We start from the raw sequence: 22,825 nt of genomic DNA on the forward strand, positions 1-22,825 counted from the left end.
ATTGGCCAACCCTTCCCAGGGCACAGCATACTTGTCTAGCCCCACCCTTGCATAAAAACTGATCATTTCCATCCAGAAACCATTCCAATGTTGTCAATATTTCTGTGGTGCTCTAATTTATTTGCTGCATTCAGCGCTCCAGGACTGGGAGTAAGATACACTGAAATAACGGTTAGCTCGTTCTCCAAACCTTATGAAATTGCCTTAAAGGGACACTGTCAAATGGAAAGCTAATCAGTTAACTCCTTCCTTCTCCTCCTCCCAAAAAAATGAGAGTTAAAATAACATCAGGTATTACACCTGTCTCTGAATCCCCTGACACTTCGGGTGGTTTTACAGTAACATTTTGATATTTAAAAAAAAAAATTCTTCCTTGTTTCTATGCAAAATACTCACACAAGCAACAAGGGAAACTGATTGGCCATATAGCAGAAATAGTGAAATTCACTCTACAAAAAGTGCTGTCAAATACACAAAGCAAACAAACTGAAAAGTATAGAGAGAATTCTCCCTCTCCCGCCTCCCCCTTCTCTGATCTGTTCCACTTGTGATCTTAATATTACAACAGCAGGTAAAGAAAACAGAGATAGAAGGGTGATTTTTAAGTTAATGGTGTCCCTTTAAAACAAAACTCTTTACCATACCTTGTCACCTTGCTGATACTGTGATTCTTGAAAGTACATCAGGATTTTTCTCCTGAATAAGGCCTGAGCCAGCAAATGTTTATGCACATGCTTATGCTTATGCACATGCTTAACTTTAAGCACATAGTCTCAGTGAAGTCAATGGATTGAATCCTGGCTCCCTTGAGTTTTACCGTTGAATTCAATTGGGCCAGAATTTACCCCAATGACACTATGCATTTTATTCTTTTATTCTAAGAGTTTGCAGGATTGTGGACTAAATCTTAACACAGTTACACTCTTCTCCTGGTAAGGAATGCAGTGGTTTGTATGTGGTTAAAGAAAAACATGAGCATTTACAGATTTGTATACTATTTTGATGCAAGGAGACTAGGCGGGTCAGGATGAGGGGAAACCTGCAGTTAAAAACCAGAAAGTATGATTCAATGCGCAAAAATACCCTGGTCACTTCTGGCTGACACATATTTCTGCCAAACGAATGAGTCTGTGACCTAGAGCATCCTATGTACATGATTGTGTGTGATATTGTTCACTGTCTTTGTCACACACCGGTGTGGCTGGCTGGCTTGGTTTGGTTTAGACCCATAGCGAGACTAGAAGGCCTTTTTCGTTGGTGGTGGTGAAAGGGTAGTGAACAGAGTAGGTACTAAAGCCCTCTTATATGTCTATATAGAGAAGCTGAATATTGTCCTAAAGATCAAGGAACACTCAAAGCTCACTTTTCTCCATTCCTTCTAAACTATGCTAACCAAATGTCTAATTTCTTATTACACATGAAAGCATAGAATCACTGAATTGTAGGACTGGAAGGGACCTTGAGAGGTCTTCTAGTTCAGTCCCCTGCACTCAAGGCAGGACTCTAGATCAGCAGCTCTCAATACAGGGGTCCAGGGCCCTCTGGGGGGGTTGACAGCAGGTTTCAGGGGGGCCACTAATCAGGGCCAGCATTAGACTTGCTGGGGCCCAGGCTGGAAAGCCAAAGTCCCACCATGTGGGGCAGAAGCCCGGGGCCCTGAGCCCCACCACCTGGGCCTGAAGCCGAAGCCTGAGCAACTTAGCTTCATGGGGCCCCCTGTGGCGTGAGGCCCAGGCAACTGCCCTGCTTGCTACCCCCTAACGCCGGCCCTGGATTTCATAGGCAGAAAAACATTTGTTGTGGGACAGGTGGACCATGGAGTTTTTATAGCATATTGAGGGAGCCTTAGAAAGAAAAAGGTTGAGAACCCGCATCCCTGACAGGTGTTTGTCTAATCTGCTCTTAAAAATCTCCAATGATGGAGAATCCACAACTTCTCCAGGCAATTTATTCCAATTAAAGCAGATCAATTATTTCAAAATTAAAATTTCAGATAAAAGAAATAGTCTATATGAAGGCAATCAACATGCCAAGGCCCGATCCTGCAATCAGTTCCGCATGGGAGCAAAGATCTGCTCATAAACATTAGAAAATCTGACAGGGCCTTAGGAAAGAGCCCTAAGAGATCCAGACTTTTTCCAAGTTTTGGGAATAATCAGATTTGGGTATTTCATAATGATAGGAACCAGCTACAAAACTTGGGTCTGAGGAGTTTGGATCTGATGTTTTGGTCCACACTCAGTTGTACTAAAAGCACTCATTACATTAATTTTTAATATGATTCTGAAAATGTGATCGTGTGACTAGATGATTGATTAAATCCAGCTTTGAATGTTATTTTAGTCAGTGTTATTATTTTGTGTGAACCAGGGGCGGCTCTAGACATTTCGCCGCCCCAAGCAGGGCAGCATGCCACGGGGGGGCGCTCTGCCGGTCGCTGGTCCCACCGAAGCCGCGCGGGACCGGCGGACCCTCCGCAGGCACGCCTGCGGGAGGTCCACTGGAGCCGCAGGACAAGCGGACCCTCTGCAGCCATGCCTGCGGGAGGTTCACCGGAGCCGCCTGCCGCCCTCCCAGCGACCGGCAGAGCGCCCCCCGCGGCATGCCGCCCCAAGCACGCACTTGGCGTGCTGGGGTCTGGAGTCGCCCCTGGTGTGAACAAAGTTCTTGTGAAATACAGCAGGAAGTTGGGAGGGAATTTTAACAGGGACTGGATGGCTCTGGAAACTGGCAGTTGGCTATTGTGCCCTTTACTTGTAGGTCACCAGTTCAAAACTTGCTCAGGTTGGTATTAAACAAAGTTATGGCTCTTTGGCAACTTATGTGAAATGACAGGTTTCAGAGTAGCAGCCGTGTTAGTCTGTATCCGCAAAAAGAACAGGAGTACTTGTGGCACCTTAGAGACTAACACATTTATTTGAGCATAAGCTTTCGTGGGCTACAGCCCACTTCATCGGCCGCATAGAATGGAACATATAGTGAGGAGATGTATATACATACAGAGAACATGAAAAGGTGGGAGTTACCCAACCAACTCTACGAGGCTAATTAATTAAGATGAACTGTTGTCAGCAGAAGAAAAAAACAGTTTGTAGTGATAATTAAGATAGCCCATTTAAGAGTTTGACAAGATACTTAACAAACTGTCTTAAATTGAGCTTACGCTCAAATAAATTTGTTAGTCTCTGAGGTGCCACAAGTACTCCTGTTATTTTTATGTGAAATGAGTTTGTGGTCTCAGTCTGGCTCCTGGTGGCCAAATATCCACAGTACAATTGGTAATCTCAACAGAGTAAGGAGTGTATGAACAGGGGACTGAAGTCCACCAACTAGCACAGGCTTGAGGTACAGCACTGTTACTTGAGCTCTGCAGCATGTGCTCTGTAAGATAGCCTTTATGGCTACGCTTACAGACATTTCACAAACATCTATTTTACTTGGGGCCAAGTGATTCACTCTCTGCTCAGGCAAAATTCCCCTGACTTCAAAAGGGCAAGGTAATAGAAAGTTTGTTCATATTGTGTGGGGAACATATTTCAGCTTAGTGATGATTTGCGCTGGAAAAGGGGGAAGGAATATTGAAGCTGATAACATTCAGTCCTAAGTAGTATTTGTTGGAGGATCTCAGCGCCGCTTGGAACTTAGAGAGTCAACATTGCTATGCACCAGCAGCCTGATTCTGCATTCCTTGTACAGCCAAAACTCCTACTGGGCTGATTCTCCACTCCACGATACTGGTGTAACAGAGTGGAGAATCAAGTCTTTCACCCTCGTTTGCATGTGCAAGGAAAACAGTATCAGGGCACAGAAGGACATATTTCTAGCAGTTAAAATTATAAAAACATAATGCACAATTTAAATTGATAACTTTAAAAAAAATGTTACATGCCTAAATGTTAGAAACCTTCCTGTACTTGTTTCATGCTGAATTAATTCTCTTTCCATGATGAGGCATTAATAAACAGATCTGAAACCTTACTAAGGTGTGACCCCCCCCCCACATACTCCCCTTTTGTAACCTAGGAAAACAGCCTCTACATTGACCGTCAGCCCAGTTACCATCGATCCACAACCAATAAAAAGGATAACTGCCCAAAGTAGTAGCTGAGACCTCTGCAGTACTATAAAGGGGTTCTGTGGTACTATTTCCCTTTCCACAGAAAGGACCATTTTACATGTTAGAGGGAGCTTGTCTAGTAGCTAGAGTAGTGGACTGGAACTCCTGACTGTGACCTCAGACAAGAATCATAACCTTTTGGTGCCACAGTTTACCCATCTGCAGAACGGGTCCAGTAATCCTTACATACAGAGGTAGCTAATACAGAAGAGTTATGATGCTTTGTTGCAAAAGCCTTTGAGCTGCTTAGAGGCAAGGCACTGTAGAAATGCAGTATTGCATTTTACCATTGCACAAGCAAAAACGATGTGGCAATTAATTACTGGTAGTGTTCAGAAGTCCATTCACTCTCCAGACCCCCTCCAAGATTGGTTTAAAGCTGGTTGAGTGTGCTATAGAAGGGCCTTTGTCCTAGCTCTGTAGTTGTTTGAGTTCTTTGTAAGATTTATTAAGTGAAGGATTTAGTCTGTGTAACTTTCCTCTCCCTCTTTTTTTTTTTTGGAGTAAGTCATTGAGACGGTTTTATAAAGTGTGCTTTGACTTTCAGTTAAACAAAGTGAAATCCTGGCTGCATTGAAGTCAATGGGAGTTTTGCCATTGGCTGACTAGGAGGCTGGGATTTCATCCACACTCTTTATCTGAAGCATTATCTTACTGAAGTAAATATTTAAGCCCTTTTTTTTCCAACATGTAATATGTGCTTGCCAAATAACGATGGCGCTAATGTCAGGGCAGCCTATTTTGGTGAATTCTTCCTGATATTTGTTGTATGGATTTGACTATGTCATCATTTGCAAACCTGTAGTTTGTGTTGTAACAAGCATTACTATGGACCAGCTTGATGTTCTTATCAATAGATCCTAGATAGACCAAAAACCTTAAATCTAGTTCTAAACCTCTTCAAACTTCAGAGTAGTTCAGAGTCAAATACCCAGATCTGAATCCACCCCATTCATGATGTGCTGCTTTAGGCCAAAATTTTATGAGACCAGCTTTATGAGACCAGCAGCTCTGGATCCATTCCTTGCAGCCTTAGCCCCTCTCCACTGAATAACTTTTAAAAATGAAAAAAACAACAACCCCGCAGTGTTCAAAATTATAGTCATAAATGAAACCCAAGGACTGAAGAAACGAGATAAACATCCAGGAACAAACACTGCAAAAGACGCTTGCTAACAGACAATAGGAGTTGCACCAATCTGTAGGGGGGGGAGGGGAGAATTTTCTCCCATTGTCTAAAACTGGAACACGGCATGGTATAACAGCTGCAACAATATCACAAGGAGTCAGAGAGAATCAGTAGTGCCACAACAATTCCATACTTTCACCCGCAGCTGTGTCGTCATTTAATCAGCTTTCCACCATCTATACAATTAAAAGGCAGGCCAAGATTCCATGTTTGTGCTGACTGCAGGACTCTAACTTAGGTTTTCCATTACCCCAGTGCATTCTGGGGTGTCACCAAATACTGTAAGGGGTGGTGTGGTTAGCAGCAGCAGGACCAGAATTAGGTTTTGGAGTCTGCTGCTGCTGAATGGAGATGGGCAGACAGCTTGCTCCGGTGAAAATGATTTCTAAGCAATTAGTTTTGCTCAGCTCTTGCCACATAACGATGAGATTTCCACAAGCGTCCTAGGTGCCAGTAAAGCAAGCATTGTTTTTAGCTGTGGTTTTGGCTTAAGATACCAAGGGAGTTTAGCTTAGCTCTTTGCTATGACAGCACTTGAAGTGCCTGCTACAGGCCAGGCAATGTGTTTTAAACATTCTGTCAACCTGACATATGGGCAGTATGAGATCATTACAGTCGTATATGGACGTAACTTCTCCAGCACGCTTTCTCCCTTCTACAAGATATGTGACCTCAAGGGATTACATTTTCTGCCACTCCTTCCTTTGAGATTGAGTCAATAAAAAGATCCACAGAATGACTGGGAGAAGCAAGCGAATTAAACTGAAGCTGAATGCATGACACCAACTATAAGCTGCCGCTAGCTAGAAAAACATATGTAACACAAACTAAGTAATCATATAGGAGCTCTTATAAAGAGGTGGCTAACGAGGCCCAGATCATGCAACATACTAAGTGTCCTCTATCCTTCTTGACTTCACTGAGATTTGAGGACACTCAGCACCATAGAAGATCAGGCCTAAGCCTATTGATTCACTGGGGTCTTTCCTCAGTGGTAGGGGAGTTTCCATTCATTGGGATTGAATCAGTGCAGTTTACTTCCTTCTTTACTAACAGATTGTGCAAGTTCCTGCCCAGTCTGGGGATCCAAAATTTCCATATAATACATCTGTGACACTGAGTTCAGCCATTAAAGAGCATCAAGTGACTGAAAACCTGATTGTGTCCTCAGAAAATACTGCACCCGGGGGCCCTTGGGAAAAAATGAATGAGGTTTAAGAACAAATGAATAAGGTAGAAAATAGGATCACTTTTTGGGCCAATTCAGACACACCCATACACGAGCTGCTGGACAAGCAGCTGGAGCTACATGCATAGCCAAATTCAGTGCAGGCATTGCAATACTACCATGATACAAAATGGCCTAACCCAGCACTGCCTCACGCCTGGTGAAATCACAATTGATTTCAATGGAAAACCTGCAGGGACTTTGATGGGTGTAGCTCAGCACTAGTATGGGCCTGAGATTTTTTTAATATAAAATGCTGAAAGCTGAAGAAGGGAACTTTCATCCTGAAAGCAAGTGTTTTAAAACATACTATCATAGAAACTTAGGCGCTTAAGCTAACAGCCTACTTCCCTGGCATAAATGGGATGTGATTGGTGCCAGAGGGTGAAATTCTGGCCCCTCTGAAGTCAATTGGCATTTTACCAAAGACTTCACTAGAGCTTGGATTTCATTGGTCCCAGAGTTTTTAACGTGAGAACTCGTTTTTCTCTTTGGCCCAGCAGACCAAAGTCAGCTGACACATTGCAAGATGTACCTATTGTACCAGCATATCTTGGTAGCAGTGGTGTGGGGAGCAAGTGACTGCTTAAAGAATTACCTGGAGAGGATGGAGGAACGGGAGAAAGCAGGGATGGGAAATGCTCTTTGGGGAGGCCTTATTTTCCTTTGCCCAGATTTACGTTTATATCCCTCGCAGGAACATACTTTACAATGATTTAGATAGAGACATTGTCCACTGCCTAGACTTTTAAACAGGTGCAGTTAATAAATGCAAATAAATAAAAATGTATATTTGTCATACACATACATAAGAAGTGCGTGTGAAGCCAACACATCACTAAAGTAGGAACCATGACCATTTCCAATGGCAAGTGACCACGTTCTGGAACAGCGCATGGGCTGCTGCACACAGAGAGGCAGTGTCACTGAATTGTTTATGGAAGGGATCCTGGTTCAAACAGAGGACATTGCAGCATCACGGAACATGAGCAGCGGGCTATGGCACGCAGCCAGGCTTAAACAGCGTTCTCTCCCTTTGATGGTGCTGTCTAAATCAAAGACCTGTTTCAGACTAAATGATTTTTGTTACACACTTTTTCTGATTTACTGAGGAATGTTATTTCAAACAGTGAGAGGCCCAAGTTGCAATGTTTGGGTCTGTATAGCCAAATTTTGCAAAGGCCAAGGAGGACGTGACCTGGATTCTAGAAACTTTAATAAAACCTTTCTTCAGGGACCCTTGTACAACTGAGATATAAGAATACAATGGGCTAAATTCTGCCCTCATTAACATCTCAGCCACATCACTTATGGCTATGGAGTAAGTTAGAAGGAGAAAGAAAATATAGACTGGGATATATTCTCTCTTTCCTATCTGTAACAATACCCATCCGTAAGGGTCAAATTAAAGTGAAATGTTTCCGCTGTGGAGTAATTTTGATATTTATTTTGAATCAGTTTCTATACCAGCATATTCACTGTTTGATAGGATTGTACTAGCACCACACTAGCTCTCTTTACGTCTCAGCCAGCCCAGCTGGACAACTGGATAGAAAAGCAGGACTTGACTCCAACCCAAAACAAACTATTACAAGATAGACAGTCCATGTAAGCAGAGATAACTTCTGAATGGATAAATACTAGGGCTGTCAAGTGATTAAAAAATTAACTGTGATTAATCGCTGTTAATAAATAATAGAGCACCATTTATTTAAATAATTTTGGATGTTTTCTACATTTTCAAATATATTGATTTTAATTACAACACAGAATACAAACTGTACAGTGCTCACTTTACATTTATTTCTGATTACAAATATTTGCACTGTAAAAAACAGAAGAAATAGTATTTTTCAATTCACCTCATACAAGTACTTGCATCCGACGAAGTGGGTATTTACCCACGAAAGCTCATGCTCCAAAACGTCTGTTAGTCTATAAGGTGCCACAGACTATACTTTGCTGCTTTTACAAATCCAGACTAACATGGCTACCCCTCTGATACTTAATACAAGTACTGTAGTGCAATCTCTTTATCATGGAAGTTGAACTTACAAATGTAGAATTATGTACAATAAATAACTGCATTCAAAAATAAAACAATGTAAAATGTTAGAGCCTACAAGTCAACTCAGTCCTATTTCTTGTTCAGTAAATCACTCAGACAAACAAATTTGTTTACATTTGCAGGAGATAATGCTGCCCACTTCTTGTTCAGAATGTTACGTGAAAGTGAGAACAGGCATTTGCATGGCAGTGTTGTAACCGGCATCGCAAGATATTTACATGCCAGATGTGCTAAAGAGAGTCATATGTCCCTTCATGCTTCAACCACCATTCCAGAGGGCATGTGTCCATGCTGATGACAGGTTCTGCTCAATAACAATCCAAAGCAGTGTGGACCGATGCATATTCATTTTCATCCTCTGAGTCAGATGCCACCAGCAGAAGGTTGATTTTCTTTTTTGGTGGTTCGGGTTCTGTAGTTTCTGCATCAGAGTATTGCTCTTTTAAGACCTCTGAAAGCATCTTCACATCTCATCCCTCTCAGATTTTGGAAGGCACTTCAGATTCTTAAACCTTGGGTCGAGTGCTTTAGCTATCTTTAGAAATCTCACATTGGTACCTTTGCGTTTTGTCAAATCTGCAGCGATAGTGTTCTTAAAAAACGAACAAAATGTGCTGAGTCATCATCCGAGACTGCTATAACATGAAATATATGGCAGAATGTGGGTAAAAGAGCACCGGAGACACAATTCTCCCCTAAGGAGTTCAGTCACAAATTTAATTAACACATTTTTTTTAAATGAGCATCATCAGCATAGAAGCACGTCTTCTGGAATGGTGGCAGAAGCATGAAGGGGCATACGAATGTTTAGCATATCTGGCACGTAAATACCTTGTACTGCCGGCTACAACAGTTCCATGCAAACACCTGTTCTCACTTTCTGGTGATATTGTAAATAAGCAATGGGCAGCATTATCTCCTATAAATTTAAACAAACTTGTTTGTCTTAGCGATTGGCTGAACAAGAAGTAGGACTGAGTGGACTTGTAGGCGTTAAAGTTTTGCATTGTTTTGTTTTTGAGTGCAGTTATGTAACAAAAAAATGACATTTGTAAGTTATACTTTCACGATAAAGAGATTGCACTGCAGTACTTGTATGAGGTGAATTGAAAAATACTATTTCTTTTGTCTTTAACCGTGCAAATATTTGTAATCAGAAATAAATATAAAGTGAGCACTGTACACTCTGTATTTTGTGTTGTAATAGAAATCAATATATTTGAAAAGTAGAAAAACATCCAAAAACATTTAATAAATTTCAATTGGTATTTTATTGTTTAACAGTGCGATTAAAACTGTGATTTATCACAATTAATTTTTCTGAGTTAATCACGTGAGTTAACTGTGATCAATTGACAGCCCTAATAAATACATGAATAATACAATACTTAGAGTTTGTTTTTGCAGGTGAGTCTGCTCCAGTCCTGGAGCTAATGGAACTGTGCAGTACAACTCTACTCTAAAGCCCAGTGAAGTCAATGAAAAGACTAGATAAGTTCACGGAGGTATCAGTGAGGTGGGTAGGGATGGTGTTCCTACCTTCTGTTTGCAAGAAGCTGGGAATGGGCAACAGGGGATGGCTCACTTGATTATTACCTGTTCTGTTCATTCCCTCTGGGGCACCTGGCATTGGCCACTCCCAGAAGACAGGGTATTGGGCAAGATGGCCCATTGGTCTGACCCAATATGGCCATTCTTATGTTCCCATTGACTTCAAAGGGTTTTAGATCAGGCCCAATCTCTGCACCATGCTTTGATGGCACAGTGATATGTGCTATAGCAGGGATCAGCAACCTTTGGCACACGGCCCACTAGGGAAAGCCACTGGTGGGCCAGGACAGCTTGTTTACCTGCAGCGTCTGCCAGTTTGGCCGATTGCAGCTCCCACTGGCCGCGGTTCACCATCCCTGGCCAATGGGGGCTGTGGGAAGGGTGGCCAGCACGACCCTTGGCCCACCAGTAGAAGCCACAATTGGCTAAACCTGCGGACACTGCAGGTAAACAAACTAGCCCAGCCCACCAGGGGCTTTCCCTGGCAGGCCACGTGCCAAAGGTTGCTGATCCCTGTGCTATAGAAAAACTTTAGATTAGACAACCAAGTATACTAGCTGAGAATTAGACATAATGGGAAAATGGCTGCTTAGACTAATAGTTCCCCCTCCATTCCAATAATATTAAACCTTTTTTTTTTTAAATTTAAAGACAAGGAAACTAAACACCATGTTTCCAGCATATAACTCGGGCTGAATTTTTTATTGAACTCCCTGACTGTACAAATGAGCACAATTTCAACCTCAGCAGTATGACTGATATCACTATAACAAAGGTTAAACTGACTGATAAGTGACTGACGGAACTGCATGAACTCTATAGTATGCCGAATACTTGCCAGTGATTGGAAGTTAACTCTTTGTTCTCCGGGTTTTCATCACAGAATAGTGGTCATCTTGTTATTGGGGAAATGATTCACAAACAACTCTGCTTGTCTGTCCAGCTTCTATCGATAGCTGAAATCTGCAGTGTAGTTGCAGTTGTGTTGGTCCCAGGATATTAGAGGGACAAGGTGGGTGAGATAATATATTTTATTGGACCAACTTCTGTTGGTGAGAGATACAAGCTTTTGAGCTTACAAAGAGCTCGTCTTCAGGTCTGGAAAACGAACTCAAAATTAGCTGAACTGAAAGATTTGGGAAGCTCCTAGTGGACAGGTGTATATAAGATACCCTGCCACGCTGCTTATATTGTTTTGTTGGCAGTATAGTCCCACAAGAGGAATGTAGCCTGATCCAACTGGCAAAATTCTTATTCACTTCAGTGGGACCTGAATTCAGGCCCCACTGGTTATGCTTACCTACACTTGCACTGATGCATAATAAAATCACAATGAGCATTCAATTTAAGTACAAGACTCCTAGGTTTGACAGCAGAGTAGCTACTGTGTTAAGGAATTAAGGACACATTGGGATTAGGGTGGGATATGGGAACCGGAGATGTTTAGGTTCCAGATCAGTCTTCTGTTGGTGACAAGGTTTGATCAACTTGCATATACCAGACCTGAATCTCGCGGTTTCTGTCTGCCTGCGTCCTGAGAGGAGGTCCCAGTTTTCAGGGACTTGCTGGGCTGCCAGTGGAGAAGCAAAGTGGGTGAAATGCCGCAACAGCAACTATGTGGGTAGAACCAGACAATCAGTAGGTTCTCAAATTAACTCACAGGAAAATGATAAAAAGACAAAAACATCAAAGGTGGGTGAACACTTTTCACAAACGATCACTCTGTATCTGCCCTATTAGTCCTCATTCTCAAAAACAAAACAAAACCCTACACAACACTTTCAGAAGATGAGCCTGAGAGCTTAAATTCATTACTTGCTAGATACTAAAAATCATGGTGTGACGTTATTGACATGAACTGTGACCATATAGATCATTGTTGCAACCAAGGTCCTATAGTTGCACCAAATCTTGTACAAAGGAGGTCAAGTAAGGTGTCTATGGAAAGGTTGTAATTTGCTGGTTATGATTATGCTGTCTGTATGTGTGTATCATTTTTGTATTTGAAGTTATGACTATTGGCTATGTACTTGTATCTCAATGTGTTTGATTCTAAGTAGCATCAGTGGAGCATCTGGTCAGCTTCTTGAGAATGGGCACTTACTCAGAATAGTCCTATCAAGAAGCACTTAACTGACAATGGACTTTGGGAGACGCCAATCCACATCTGAGCTGTCGTGGGAACATTCAAACTAACATATAAACTATGGTGTCGACCTGCAAAAAGCTGAATCATTCATGGACGTGACTTGCCCAGGTGGCTACAAACTCCATGTTGTTGCTGTGATTTTGCACAGAAAAACAAAGGGGCTTCCACCCACAAGAGAGAGAATATAAAAGGCCCTGGAAGCCTCTCCATTTTGTCTTCAGATGACTCAAGAGATGGCCTCTCCACCCCAAAGAGATGCCTGAAAGAAACTGGAACAAAACACTGTAACTACTGGGGTGTGAGTGATTGCTGGATCCAGTCCATAAACCACAACGTTAGTTTGAAAAGGATCGGGCCCAGACTAGGAAGGAGTCTAGTCTGTGAAAGAAGCTTATTGGAACGTCTCTGAGGGTGAGATTTACCTGTGTTCAGTTTCCTGCTGTATTAGCCTTAGACTTGCGTGTTTTGTTTTATTTTGCTTGGTAACTTACTTTGTTCTGTCTGTTATTACTTGGAACCGCTTAAATCCTACTTTTTATACTTAATAAAATCACTTTTGCTTATTAATTAACCCAAAGTAATTAATAGCTGGGGGAGCAAACAGCTGTGCATATCTCTCAGTGTTATAGAGGGCAGACAATTTATGAGTTTACCTGGTGTAAACTTTATACAGAGTAAAATGGATTCATTTGGGGTTTGGATCCCATTGGGAGCTGGGTGTCTGGGTGCTGGAGACAGGAGCACTTCTTAAGCTGTTTTCAGTTTAGTCTGCAGCTTTGGGGGCATGGTTCAGACCCTGGGTCTGTTGCCCCCCCGCGAGCTCCTGGCCCCGTCTTCCTATGCCTGGATGTTGTTAATGGGACACTTCACCTTGAATGGTCCCTTGAAATATGTGTTAACTAATTATGCTATACAACCTGTTCCATCTTGTATTTAGCGGTGACACACTGAATAAGTCTATGGCTACATTACAGCTTAAGTTGACATAAGTTATGTCACACAGGGGTGTGAATTAGCCCCCCCTCCCCCTCCGAGTGACATTACTTATGGCAACTTAAGAGCCAGTGTGGACAGTGCTATGTCGGCAGAAGCTCAGGAGGGTGGTTAATTCACAGCTACTGCCTCTCACGGGGTGGGGGTGGGGGATTAGGTGAGCTGTGTGAACTGAGGGAAATGTACTCCTGCTAAATATGTAACATACGTCTGCCAGAGTGTGATTTACTTTATTAGCATGGAATGCATTAACCACTAAAAATTTTAGTTTTCATAGACTGAGATTAAATGTATCTGCCACAGCAAAACATTTCAGAACCTTAACCTGTCCCTTAGCCAACATATTTGAATGATTTCAGAAGTGAGCAATACAAATTATCTGATTTCCTGTTCTATGTACCTGTGTCCTCCAGCCTCCTATTCTATTTTGAAAATGAAAAGGTTCTTTGTAAAAATAATGGAAAAGATAATCACTACCCTCTGCTGGTTCCTGTTCACAATGCAGGAGAAGTGCTGTCCATAAACGACTATTAATGCTGGTTGAATTTCATGGAGTTGGTTTGCAACCGAGTGGTATGATTTTGTAAGCCTATTTTGCCCTGAATTACAAAGACATGCTTTTATCTTTTTTACTTAAGTAGCAGCATCCTGCTTAAATCCTGGTATGTTCCTCATCACTTACTCAAAGCACAAGCATGAGAATGACTCCAGAGCCTAGTGGTTACAGCACTCAGCCAGGATGAGAGAGACTCAGGATACAGTTCCCACGCTCCAATGATTCTTTCATTATTTATCCACAGTACAACAGCTTCAACAGAGACTGAGGGACTGCTTACATCAGAATACCCCATCTCCCACTGGTTAGAGCACTCACCTGAGAGGTGGCAGATCCCTGTTCAAATCCCTTCTCCACCTAGGTGGAGGGGAGTCTTGAACGGGGGATCTCACGTGAGTACCTTAACCCCTGGGCTAAAAGTTATGAGAGAAGTCCACCTTCCCCTGCCCCCACCTATTTTGTGAAGTTCATCTATTAGGCACACTTCTGAGTTGGGTGGCCAAATGTCCATCTACTGCTGATTTGTGAATCATTCTGGGGCTTAAGCAGGAGACAGGCATCTGGACACTACAGGGAGGCTGAAACATAGGCGCCTATGGAACATTTACTATAAAACCTTAGGTGCTGATAGAGTTTAGGTGTCTACAGGATTGCAGCTGGAGTTTTGTGGATTGCAGTGGTCTCGAAACAAAGACTCTGACACCTAAAACAGGGACTTCAGCACCTAATTCTTTTTGAGCTTTGAGCCCTAGGTGCCTAAGAATAGATTTAAGAACATAAAGGGAGCCATATTTGCAAATTGTTATTACAGACGATAACATTCAATGGATTATGTTGAAAAGAGAGAGATCGCTCATATATCTTTTTTTAAGCAAGGGCTCAGTCCCTGTGTAACTGAATGTTAGTATAATTTTACACAAATCACGTACAAAATTTGCCTGTAGGATTTCAGGACTACACTACTAACAACCCTTCCTACTTTACAATTAGTGAGTCTGGGAATCAGACTGCGGACAGCAAAAATGCTCTCTCATTGTCTATGTTACTAAGCTTTTCCTTCTTACCACCAGTGAGTTTACTGGCTTCACTTTACATGTGCTCTACCCTGTCACCCTGGCATTAATGCTCACTGACAAATGAAACTGAGGAGGAACAGGTGGGAGCTGGCAATGGATCAGAGAGGGGAAACCCTTCCCCTCCCCACCAATTTAAATCTGTTATCTTTGAAATATTCAGAGTGCTTTACAAGGGGCAGGATTTCACTGGTACCTGTTTCAGTTAGTGAGTCACTCAGCAGACCATACAGACACTATGGTACTTTCTGTAGCATGGGAGATGTAGTCTACCATAAACTCCATTCACTTAATGGAAAAGCCAGCGGGATGTAAGAGGAGGAGGAACTGAAAACCAGCAGCAGAGGCCTAATAAATAAATTAGATGAGTAATTCTAATAAACAATTCTTCTCAGAGACCGGTCACAATGCACAGTAACAGTAAAGGAATCACGAAAGCTGATTTTTGTAAACAGTTTGGTGTTGGTATCCTACTGATTACTTTGGAGGTTGATGTTCTTTACTTATCCATGAACAGGTACATATCACAGGGGCAGTGTAAGCTTCCTCACACTGTCCTGCCGCTAAGATTCAATGCTGACCTGAAGAGATCACCTGAGGGCTAAGAGAGTAGATTAGCCTTCATGCCCATGCAGTCCTTTAGGTGTCATCATTGCTGGCCATTTCAATAAAGGATTTTTTTTTTTTAACAGATAACTGCCCACTGGGAACTGGAAGGGGAGCAGCATCTCGTTTCATACAAGCCAACAAAGAGAGACAGGTCTTGGCCACTGAGAACACAGGACACTTTCTGGTTTTGATTTTTGTTTTGGAAGGAGGAGTTCTTTAATTTCATTTAGAAATACATGTATCTACAAACACAATGAAGGAAAGGAACCAGATGTAAAGTAAACAGAAAGAAAAGCATCTCCTAAGCTGATGTTATTGTACTTAGCCCTTGCTGTATTTAATGTTAAATTTGAAAATTACATTGATTTATAAACCCTAATTATCACCACCAAATGTATCTTCTTTTTATGTTTCATTGAAAAGAAATATTCAAAAAAAATAAATCAATCAGAACTTGTCTTCTGGAAAAGTAAATGCAATGAGGTCTGTGTGGATCTCAGAGAATATTATTCAGAGTTCTGCTGCTTTCCAGTTTTGTTTTTTATATGTATTTTTATCTCTTTTTTAAAACTACCAGAAATATTTGAATGAAAATAGGATGTGCTTTCTGCGTCATCTTACTTGGGCTTCCTTTTTTCTTGCTCAGAGTCAGAGTGCTGTTTGTGACATCCCAACTAGTACTGTATCTGGACGAGGAATGTTTCTGGGAAATGCTCGAGTGAAGCCACGATAAATTGACCGCTGAGTGCTCTCCTGTCGACTCCGGTACTCGACCGGAGCGAAAAGCGTAGGCAGAGTTGACGGGGGGAGCATCAGCAGTTGACCTACCGCAGTGAAGACACCGCAGTAAGTAGCTGTAAGTACATCGACTTCAGGTATGCTATTTTCGTAGCTGAAGTTGCGTAACAGATTGATTTAGCTCACCCCTCCCACAGTGTAGACCAGGCCAAAGAATGCTTCAGGGATTCTGGCTGGTAAATCTAGCTTTTGATTTCACTTCATCTGAATTAGCTCATTTGGCCACTTGGGGTTTCTATTGTTCCATTAGAACAGGGGTCAGCAACCTTTCAGAAGTGGTGTGCCCAGTTCACTGTAATTTAAGGTTTCGCATGCCAGTAATACGTTTTAATGTTTGTAGAAGGTCTCTCTATGTCTGTATTATATAAACTATTGTTGTATGTAAAGTAAATAAGGTTTTTAAAATATTTAAGAAGCTTCATTTAAAATAAAATTAAAATGCAGATCCTATCAGTTTAGTGTGATCCTTGCCTGGGATCCTCGTCTGGGGTTCCAGCTACCAGCCCCACTCAGCCCACTGCCGGCCCGGGGTCCAGCCGCTGGCCCTGCTCAGCCCGCTGCCGGTCTGGGCTTCCATTCGCTCAGCCGGCAGCAGGCTGAGCAGGCCGGTGGCGGGCTGAGTGGCTCAGTCCGCTGCCAGTCTGGGGTGCCGGCTGCTGGCCCATTGCCAGTCAGGGTCCCAGCTGCCAGCCCCGCTCAGCCTCCTGCCAGCCTGGGTGAGCAGAACCCCAGACTGGCAGCAGGCTGAGGGGGGCCAGCGGCCGGGATCCCAGCTAGCAACAGTGCAGCAGCCGGAACCCCAAAGCGGCGGTGGGCTGAGTCGCTCAGCCCGCCGCTGCATGCCAGCAAAAAATTGGCTCACGTGCCACCTTTGGCACGTGTGCCGTAGGTTGCCGACCCCTCCATTAGAAATTGAGCAGAAGACCTTATCTACAGCTAAACACAATGTATTTTTCTTACAGATAGACAAGTCAACAATCTCAAAAAAAAAATAAAGCCATACGAGATCCTTTATATCAATACCAGCCAGTTTTTCTAAATTGTTTAGATAAATCACTTTCCCCTAATAATACAAAAGAAAATCTTCAGTTAATTGGCCATACTTTCACACATGTTACGTAAAATATTTTAAATTCCAACTGTAAACACTACCCATCATAATAATAGTGGAGTATAAGGGAATTATATACTGTATTATAAATATATATGTAATTTGCTTCCATCGTCATATACAATTAATCTTTTATTGTATGACTATACTATTATGCCAAAGAGAGCACTTTCTCCCAGAGGTGTTAGCTATGTCGACAGGAGAAGCCCTCCCATTGACATAGCGATGTCTACACTGGGGGTTAGGTCGGCATAACTATGTTGCTTGGGGTATGGATTTTCCACACCTCTGAGAGATGCAATTATACTGACATAAGTTTGTAGTGCAAGCGACGCCTTAGAAACAATCTAATGGAAGCAGTACGTTCGTTCTTCACATTAATTAGATTACCAAAACATCCCAGCTATAAAAGTGTCTGATGACAAAATCTAGACACAAACAGGACCTGATGCAAATTTTTCCGAAATCAATGGAAAGGCTCCCATTTGATCCAGTGATACTACCGAGGGCACTCTGCACCAAAAAATTTAAAAATTCTGCACACATTTTAAAATTCTGCAAATTTTACTTGCCAAATAAATGTGGAGGCTCCAGCACGGCACTGGGGAGCACAGGCCACTGGCTGTACAGGGGTGGGAGATCACTGCGCAGCTCCCCGTACCCTTAGGATACAGACTCAGCGGTGAGACTGCACTCAACCCTGACACAGCGCAAGGACCCAGCCTGCCCCAGAAACACCCCAGGGCATGGCAGGATCCAAGTGTGGAGGAGCTTACTGTGGGGAGATCCAGGTGTGGGTTCAGAGGGGTCTGTGTGGGGCAAGCTGGGTGCGGGAGACTCAGTGAGGGGATCTGGGTGCAGGTGGCTCATCAGGGTGGTCCAGGTGCAGGGGGAGTGGGGCTCATCTCCCTAGACAAATTAGAGAATTGGGCCAAAAGAAACCTGATGAGGTTCAACAAGGACAAGTGCAGAGTTCTGCACTTAGGACGGAAGAATCCCATTCACTGTTACAGACTAGGGACCAAATGGCTAGGAAGCAGCTCTGCAGAAAAGGACCTAGGGGTTACAGTGGATGAGAAGCTGGATATGAGTCAACAGTGTGCCCTTGTTGCTAAGAAGGCTAACGGCATTTTGGGCAAGTAGGGGCATTGCCAGCAGATCGAGGGACGTGATCATTCCCCTCTATTCGACATTGGTGAGGCCTCATCTGGAGTACTGTGTCCAGTTTGGGGCTCCACACTACAAGAAGGATGTGAAAAAAGTGGAAAGAGTCCAGTGGAGGGCAACAAAAATGATTAGGGGGCTGGAGCACATGACTTATGAGGAGAGGCCGAGGGAACTGGGATTGTTTAGTCTGCAGAAGAGAAGAATGAGGCGGGATTTGATAGCTGCTTTCAAGTATCTGAAAGGGGGTTCCAAAGAGAATGGATCTAGACTGTTCTCAGTGGTACCTGATGACAGAACAAGGAGTAATGGTCTCAAATTGCAGTGGGGGAGGTTTAGGTTGGATATTAGGAAAAACTTTTTCACTAGGAGGGTGGTGAAGCACTGGAATGGATGCTAGAAAGGGAGGTGGTGGAATCTCCTTCCTTAGAGGTTTTTAAGGTCAGGCTTGACAAAGCCCTGGCTGGGATGATTTAGTTGGGAATTGGTCTTGCTTTGAGCAGGGGGTTGGACTAGATGACCTCCCGAGGTCCCTTCCAACCCTGATATTCTATGATTCATCGGGGGGTGCTGACTGCAGGGGCGGTGAGGCTTGGCAGGAGGGTCTGAGCATGAGGGGGTCTGGATGCATGAGGGGTGGGCAGAGAGGGGAGCAGCTCCCTGTACAGAGATCCCTCCCTCTGCAGCTGAGGAGCAATGGGTGCAGGAAGCATGGGAGTGGGGGTGTTTGCAGAGCTTCCTGCAACCAGGGGAGAAATCTGGGGGATGGGTCTGACCCAGCCCCAGATGCCATGCAGGTGAAGTGGCCCCGTCCTCCCCAGCCCAGCCGGTACTAGCAGCTGAGCTTGGCACAGGGTAGGAGCCACCAGTCAGGTCTTCCACAGTCCTGCCTCCTACCCCACAGTGATTTACCTCTCTGCCAGCTGCCCTGGGCACCAGGGCTGGTGCAAGGAAGTTTTGCGCCCTAGGCGAAACTTCCACCCTGCGGAAGCTCCGCCCTGAGGCGCCCCCCCGTGGCAGCTCCCCCCCCCCGGGGAACCGTGCGGCACCTCTCCACCCCAGCTCACCTCTGCTCCAGAAGCCCTGCTGTCGCACTTGTCGCTGGGCTCATGCCACGTGCGCTAAGCACAGCCGCGGAGCTCTGTCCAGCCGCTGGCGCCACTGCCGGCCATGAGAAGAATCGCATGGGATGGAGTGGCCGCTGCGCTGGGAGAGGGAGTCTGAGCCGCCGGCAGGCAGTCCGGGATTCCCCTGGGTCAGCGCGCTGCCGGCAGCCCGAACCCCTGGGCTACCTGCCGGCGGCGGTGCACTGATCCAGGGGAACCTCTGGGCTGCCTGCCAGCGACTCAGACTCCCTCTCCCTCCCAGCGCAGCGGCTGCTGAAACACTAAAAAAATTGGGAGTCCCGCTTTTTGGCACCCCAAATCTTGGCGCCCTAGGCAATCACCCAGTTGGCCTAAATGGTAGCACTGGCCCTGCTGGGCACCCGAAACATACTACTGGGGAGGGTCACAAGACCACTCTTGTGGCTTTCTTTTGCTTCCCTGTCAGAAAGTCATTTTTCTGTCAGGAAGCAAATAAATCTGCAGGGGACATAAATTCTGTGCATGTGCAGTGACATGGAATTCCCCCAGGAGTAGGGTGGCTTTGGATCATACTATTAGTCCTCAGAAGAGAGCATACAACCTTAGTGAAATCTATCAAAATGCAAGAGTCCTGGTGCCACAAACCCTTACTCAATGGGACTCTTTGGGTAAATAAGAAAGGCCAAGTTTTGCAAGTAAGGACTTGCAGGGATTGGGTCCCAAAAACTTCTCCATAAAAGTAGCAACCAACCAACACAAAATCAGAAGATAAACACACAAAATACTTTCAACATGTCATGTCAGGTTGCCTTCAGTGGAATGGCAAATTGAACTGGACAGAAATTAGCAGGCTCCCAGAGTTGATTATTGTAGTACTCACCAGAGTGTGCCATAGGGATGGGATAACCGCCACTTTCTGGGACATTGTAGATCACAACAGCTTCAGCACCCTTCTTGGCTGCCAGTTTAATCTTTTCTGAAAATCTGCAATAGCCTCTTTCAATCAACGCAATCCATGGCGCTTCCGTGACAGTGAACTCCGTGTTAGAATCACAGGCTTGAAGGTTAGCAGATTTAGGAATGCCCACCAGCCCCGTTGCCGTACCCAGAGGAGAGTTTGCTCCATACACACCACATTCACATTGCTCGGTCACAGTGCTGTTGCTAGTAGTGTTGAAATAGAATAGATTCACATAGGCTGGAACGGTCTCTGCAGCTCTGAATAAAATAGCAACAACTAGGAGGCAGGAATAGCTGGACTTATTCTCCTTCTTCATTGCTTATTAATTGAAGCATAAAATGTAAGACGTCTATAGATATTTTCAACTAACAATGACCACTGTTAGTCCATCACTTCCCTAAGGAGTTTGAAATTTCAGGCCAAAGTAGGTAACTGATACCACCAACGGAAATATAAGTCATCAGTGCGTCAGCTCTATTACAAATAGCTTATCCAGGGGAAAAAATCCCCACACCTGGTTACTGTTACTATGACTGCCTATAAATGTAAACTTTGACCCCATATTCCTGCCACTCCTTATGGTCCATCAGCTTTTTCCCTTTCTTTACAGGGTTCTATCTGTATGTTGGTGGCACTTTGTAGGTGGTTGCATCAGTCCCTGAGCAGTAGCCAGAGGAGAGTTTAATTCATACAGGCCACATTCACATCCAGGATAGGCTCCTATTTAGTCTGAAATGCCTCTTGCAAGGGATCAGACATTTTTCTTCCGTTCAAGGATATAACAGAGTGAGCTTGCTTCAGAACAATCTGAGACTCTCATTAAAAATAAGATTTAACAAAGAAAAGGCCTGCATAACTTTTCTAATCTTATATAGTGGAAGAATTAAGTGAGATAGCATTAATCCAAGATGCACCTAAGGCCATGTCTACACTAGCGAGCTCGTGCAGCTGTTCTATGCAGATGGGAGAGAGCTCTCCCGCCAACGTAGTGCTGTCCACACCAGTGCTTCTGTCACATGAAACTTATGTCACTAAGAGGGGTGTTTTTTTCACACCCGAGTGACGTAAGTTATACTGACAAAAGTGCTAGTGTAGAGATAGCCTTAGTCTTGCATTTCTCCCTTTCTCCTTAGCCTGTCCAAGATACAGGGCTTGTCTACACTAAAAAGCTGATACTAGTACACCTCTACCTCTATATAACACGAATTCGGATATAACGCGGTAAAGCTGTGCTCCGGGGGGGCAGGGCTGCGCACTCTGGTGGATCAAAGCAAGTTTGATATAACACGGTTTCACCTATAATGCGATTTTTCGGCTCCCGAGGACAGCGTTATAGTGAGGTAGAGGTGTATAACTGGATCGATTTAAAAAAAAAAAAAAGGAAAAAAAGTCAATTTAGTTGCAGCAGTGCTGACAACCAATGTAGATATACTGGAACCAATTTAAAAAAAACCACACTTATTCCTCCTTTAAACCACAATGTCTCTCTCATATCCTTGTCATACCTTATAATTTTTTTTGTGTCTTGCTTTTTTATCATATCAGACTCCACTTCCCAACATGGTGTGCACCAGGGTTTGTCCCTTAGTACTATGGCTAGTCAAAGTTCCTGAGATTGGAACTGGAAAATGGGGAGTATTCGCCTACCAATTCTGACCTCAGATAAATCTGCGTTACTCCCCTTGAAGCCAATAGGGGATGGAGAAGTACTGCATGTATAGCGGAGGGCAGAATCAATGCCACACACCCACTCAAATCATATGAATTACAACAAGAAGTTATGTATATATCCCTCCCTGTGCTTTCCAGTGGGGATTGCCTCCCTCATGGGAAAATGCATGTATAAACGGATTTTAAAAGTGCTTTCTTTGAAGAGTGGTCTATTGGAAAATGAAGGCAATGAAACCAGAGGAAAAACAGATGAAGACACTGGAACCCATTGCAAAAAAAAAGTTTAGCGTTGCAGGCCCAGAATGGCTGCAATACTGGATGCCTTGCATACTTTGAGGCAAGCTAGACCTAAAATGTTGTTGTTAAAATCCTTGGATTATGCACACTCTGGTGGAAATTCTTGAAGTTCTGCAACAGCTTCAGATACATTTAAAAAAAAAAAAGATTGTTTTATTCAATTATATATAAAAATGAAATAAAGACAGAAGCCTTTGTATTATTT

General features: G+C 43.6%; 1 protein-coding gene across 1 annotated transcript in view; it reads right to left on the bottom strand.

Annotated features, from left to right (window-relative positions):
• The window catches only part of RNF128 (ring finger protein 128), a 67,085-nt gene extending 46,117 nt beyond the window's left edge, over positions 1-20,968 (bottom strand). The window contains exon 1 of the mRNA XM_045031471.1: positions 20,572-20,968. Coding sequence (XP_044887406.1) covers positions 20,572-20,968 — 397 coding nt within the window. The remainder of the gene's footprint in view (positions 1-20,571) is intronic.
• Positions 20,969-22,825: the final 1,857 nt, after the last annotated feature.

The sequence above is a fragment of the Mauremys mutica genome, chromosome 9 (genome assembly GCF_020497125.1).
Source record: "Mauremys mutica isolate MM-2020 ecotype Southern chromosome 9, ASM2049712v1, whole genome shotgun sequence".
In the NCBI taxonomy this organism is placed as follows: Eukaryota; Metazoa; Chordata; order Testudines; family Geoemydidae; genus Mauremys; species Mauremys mutica.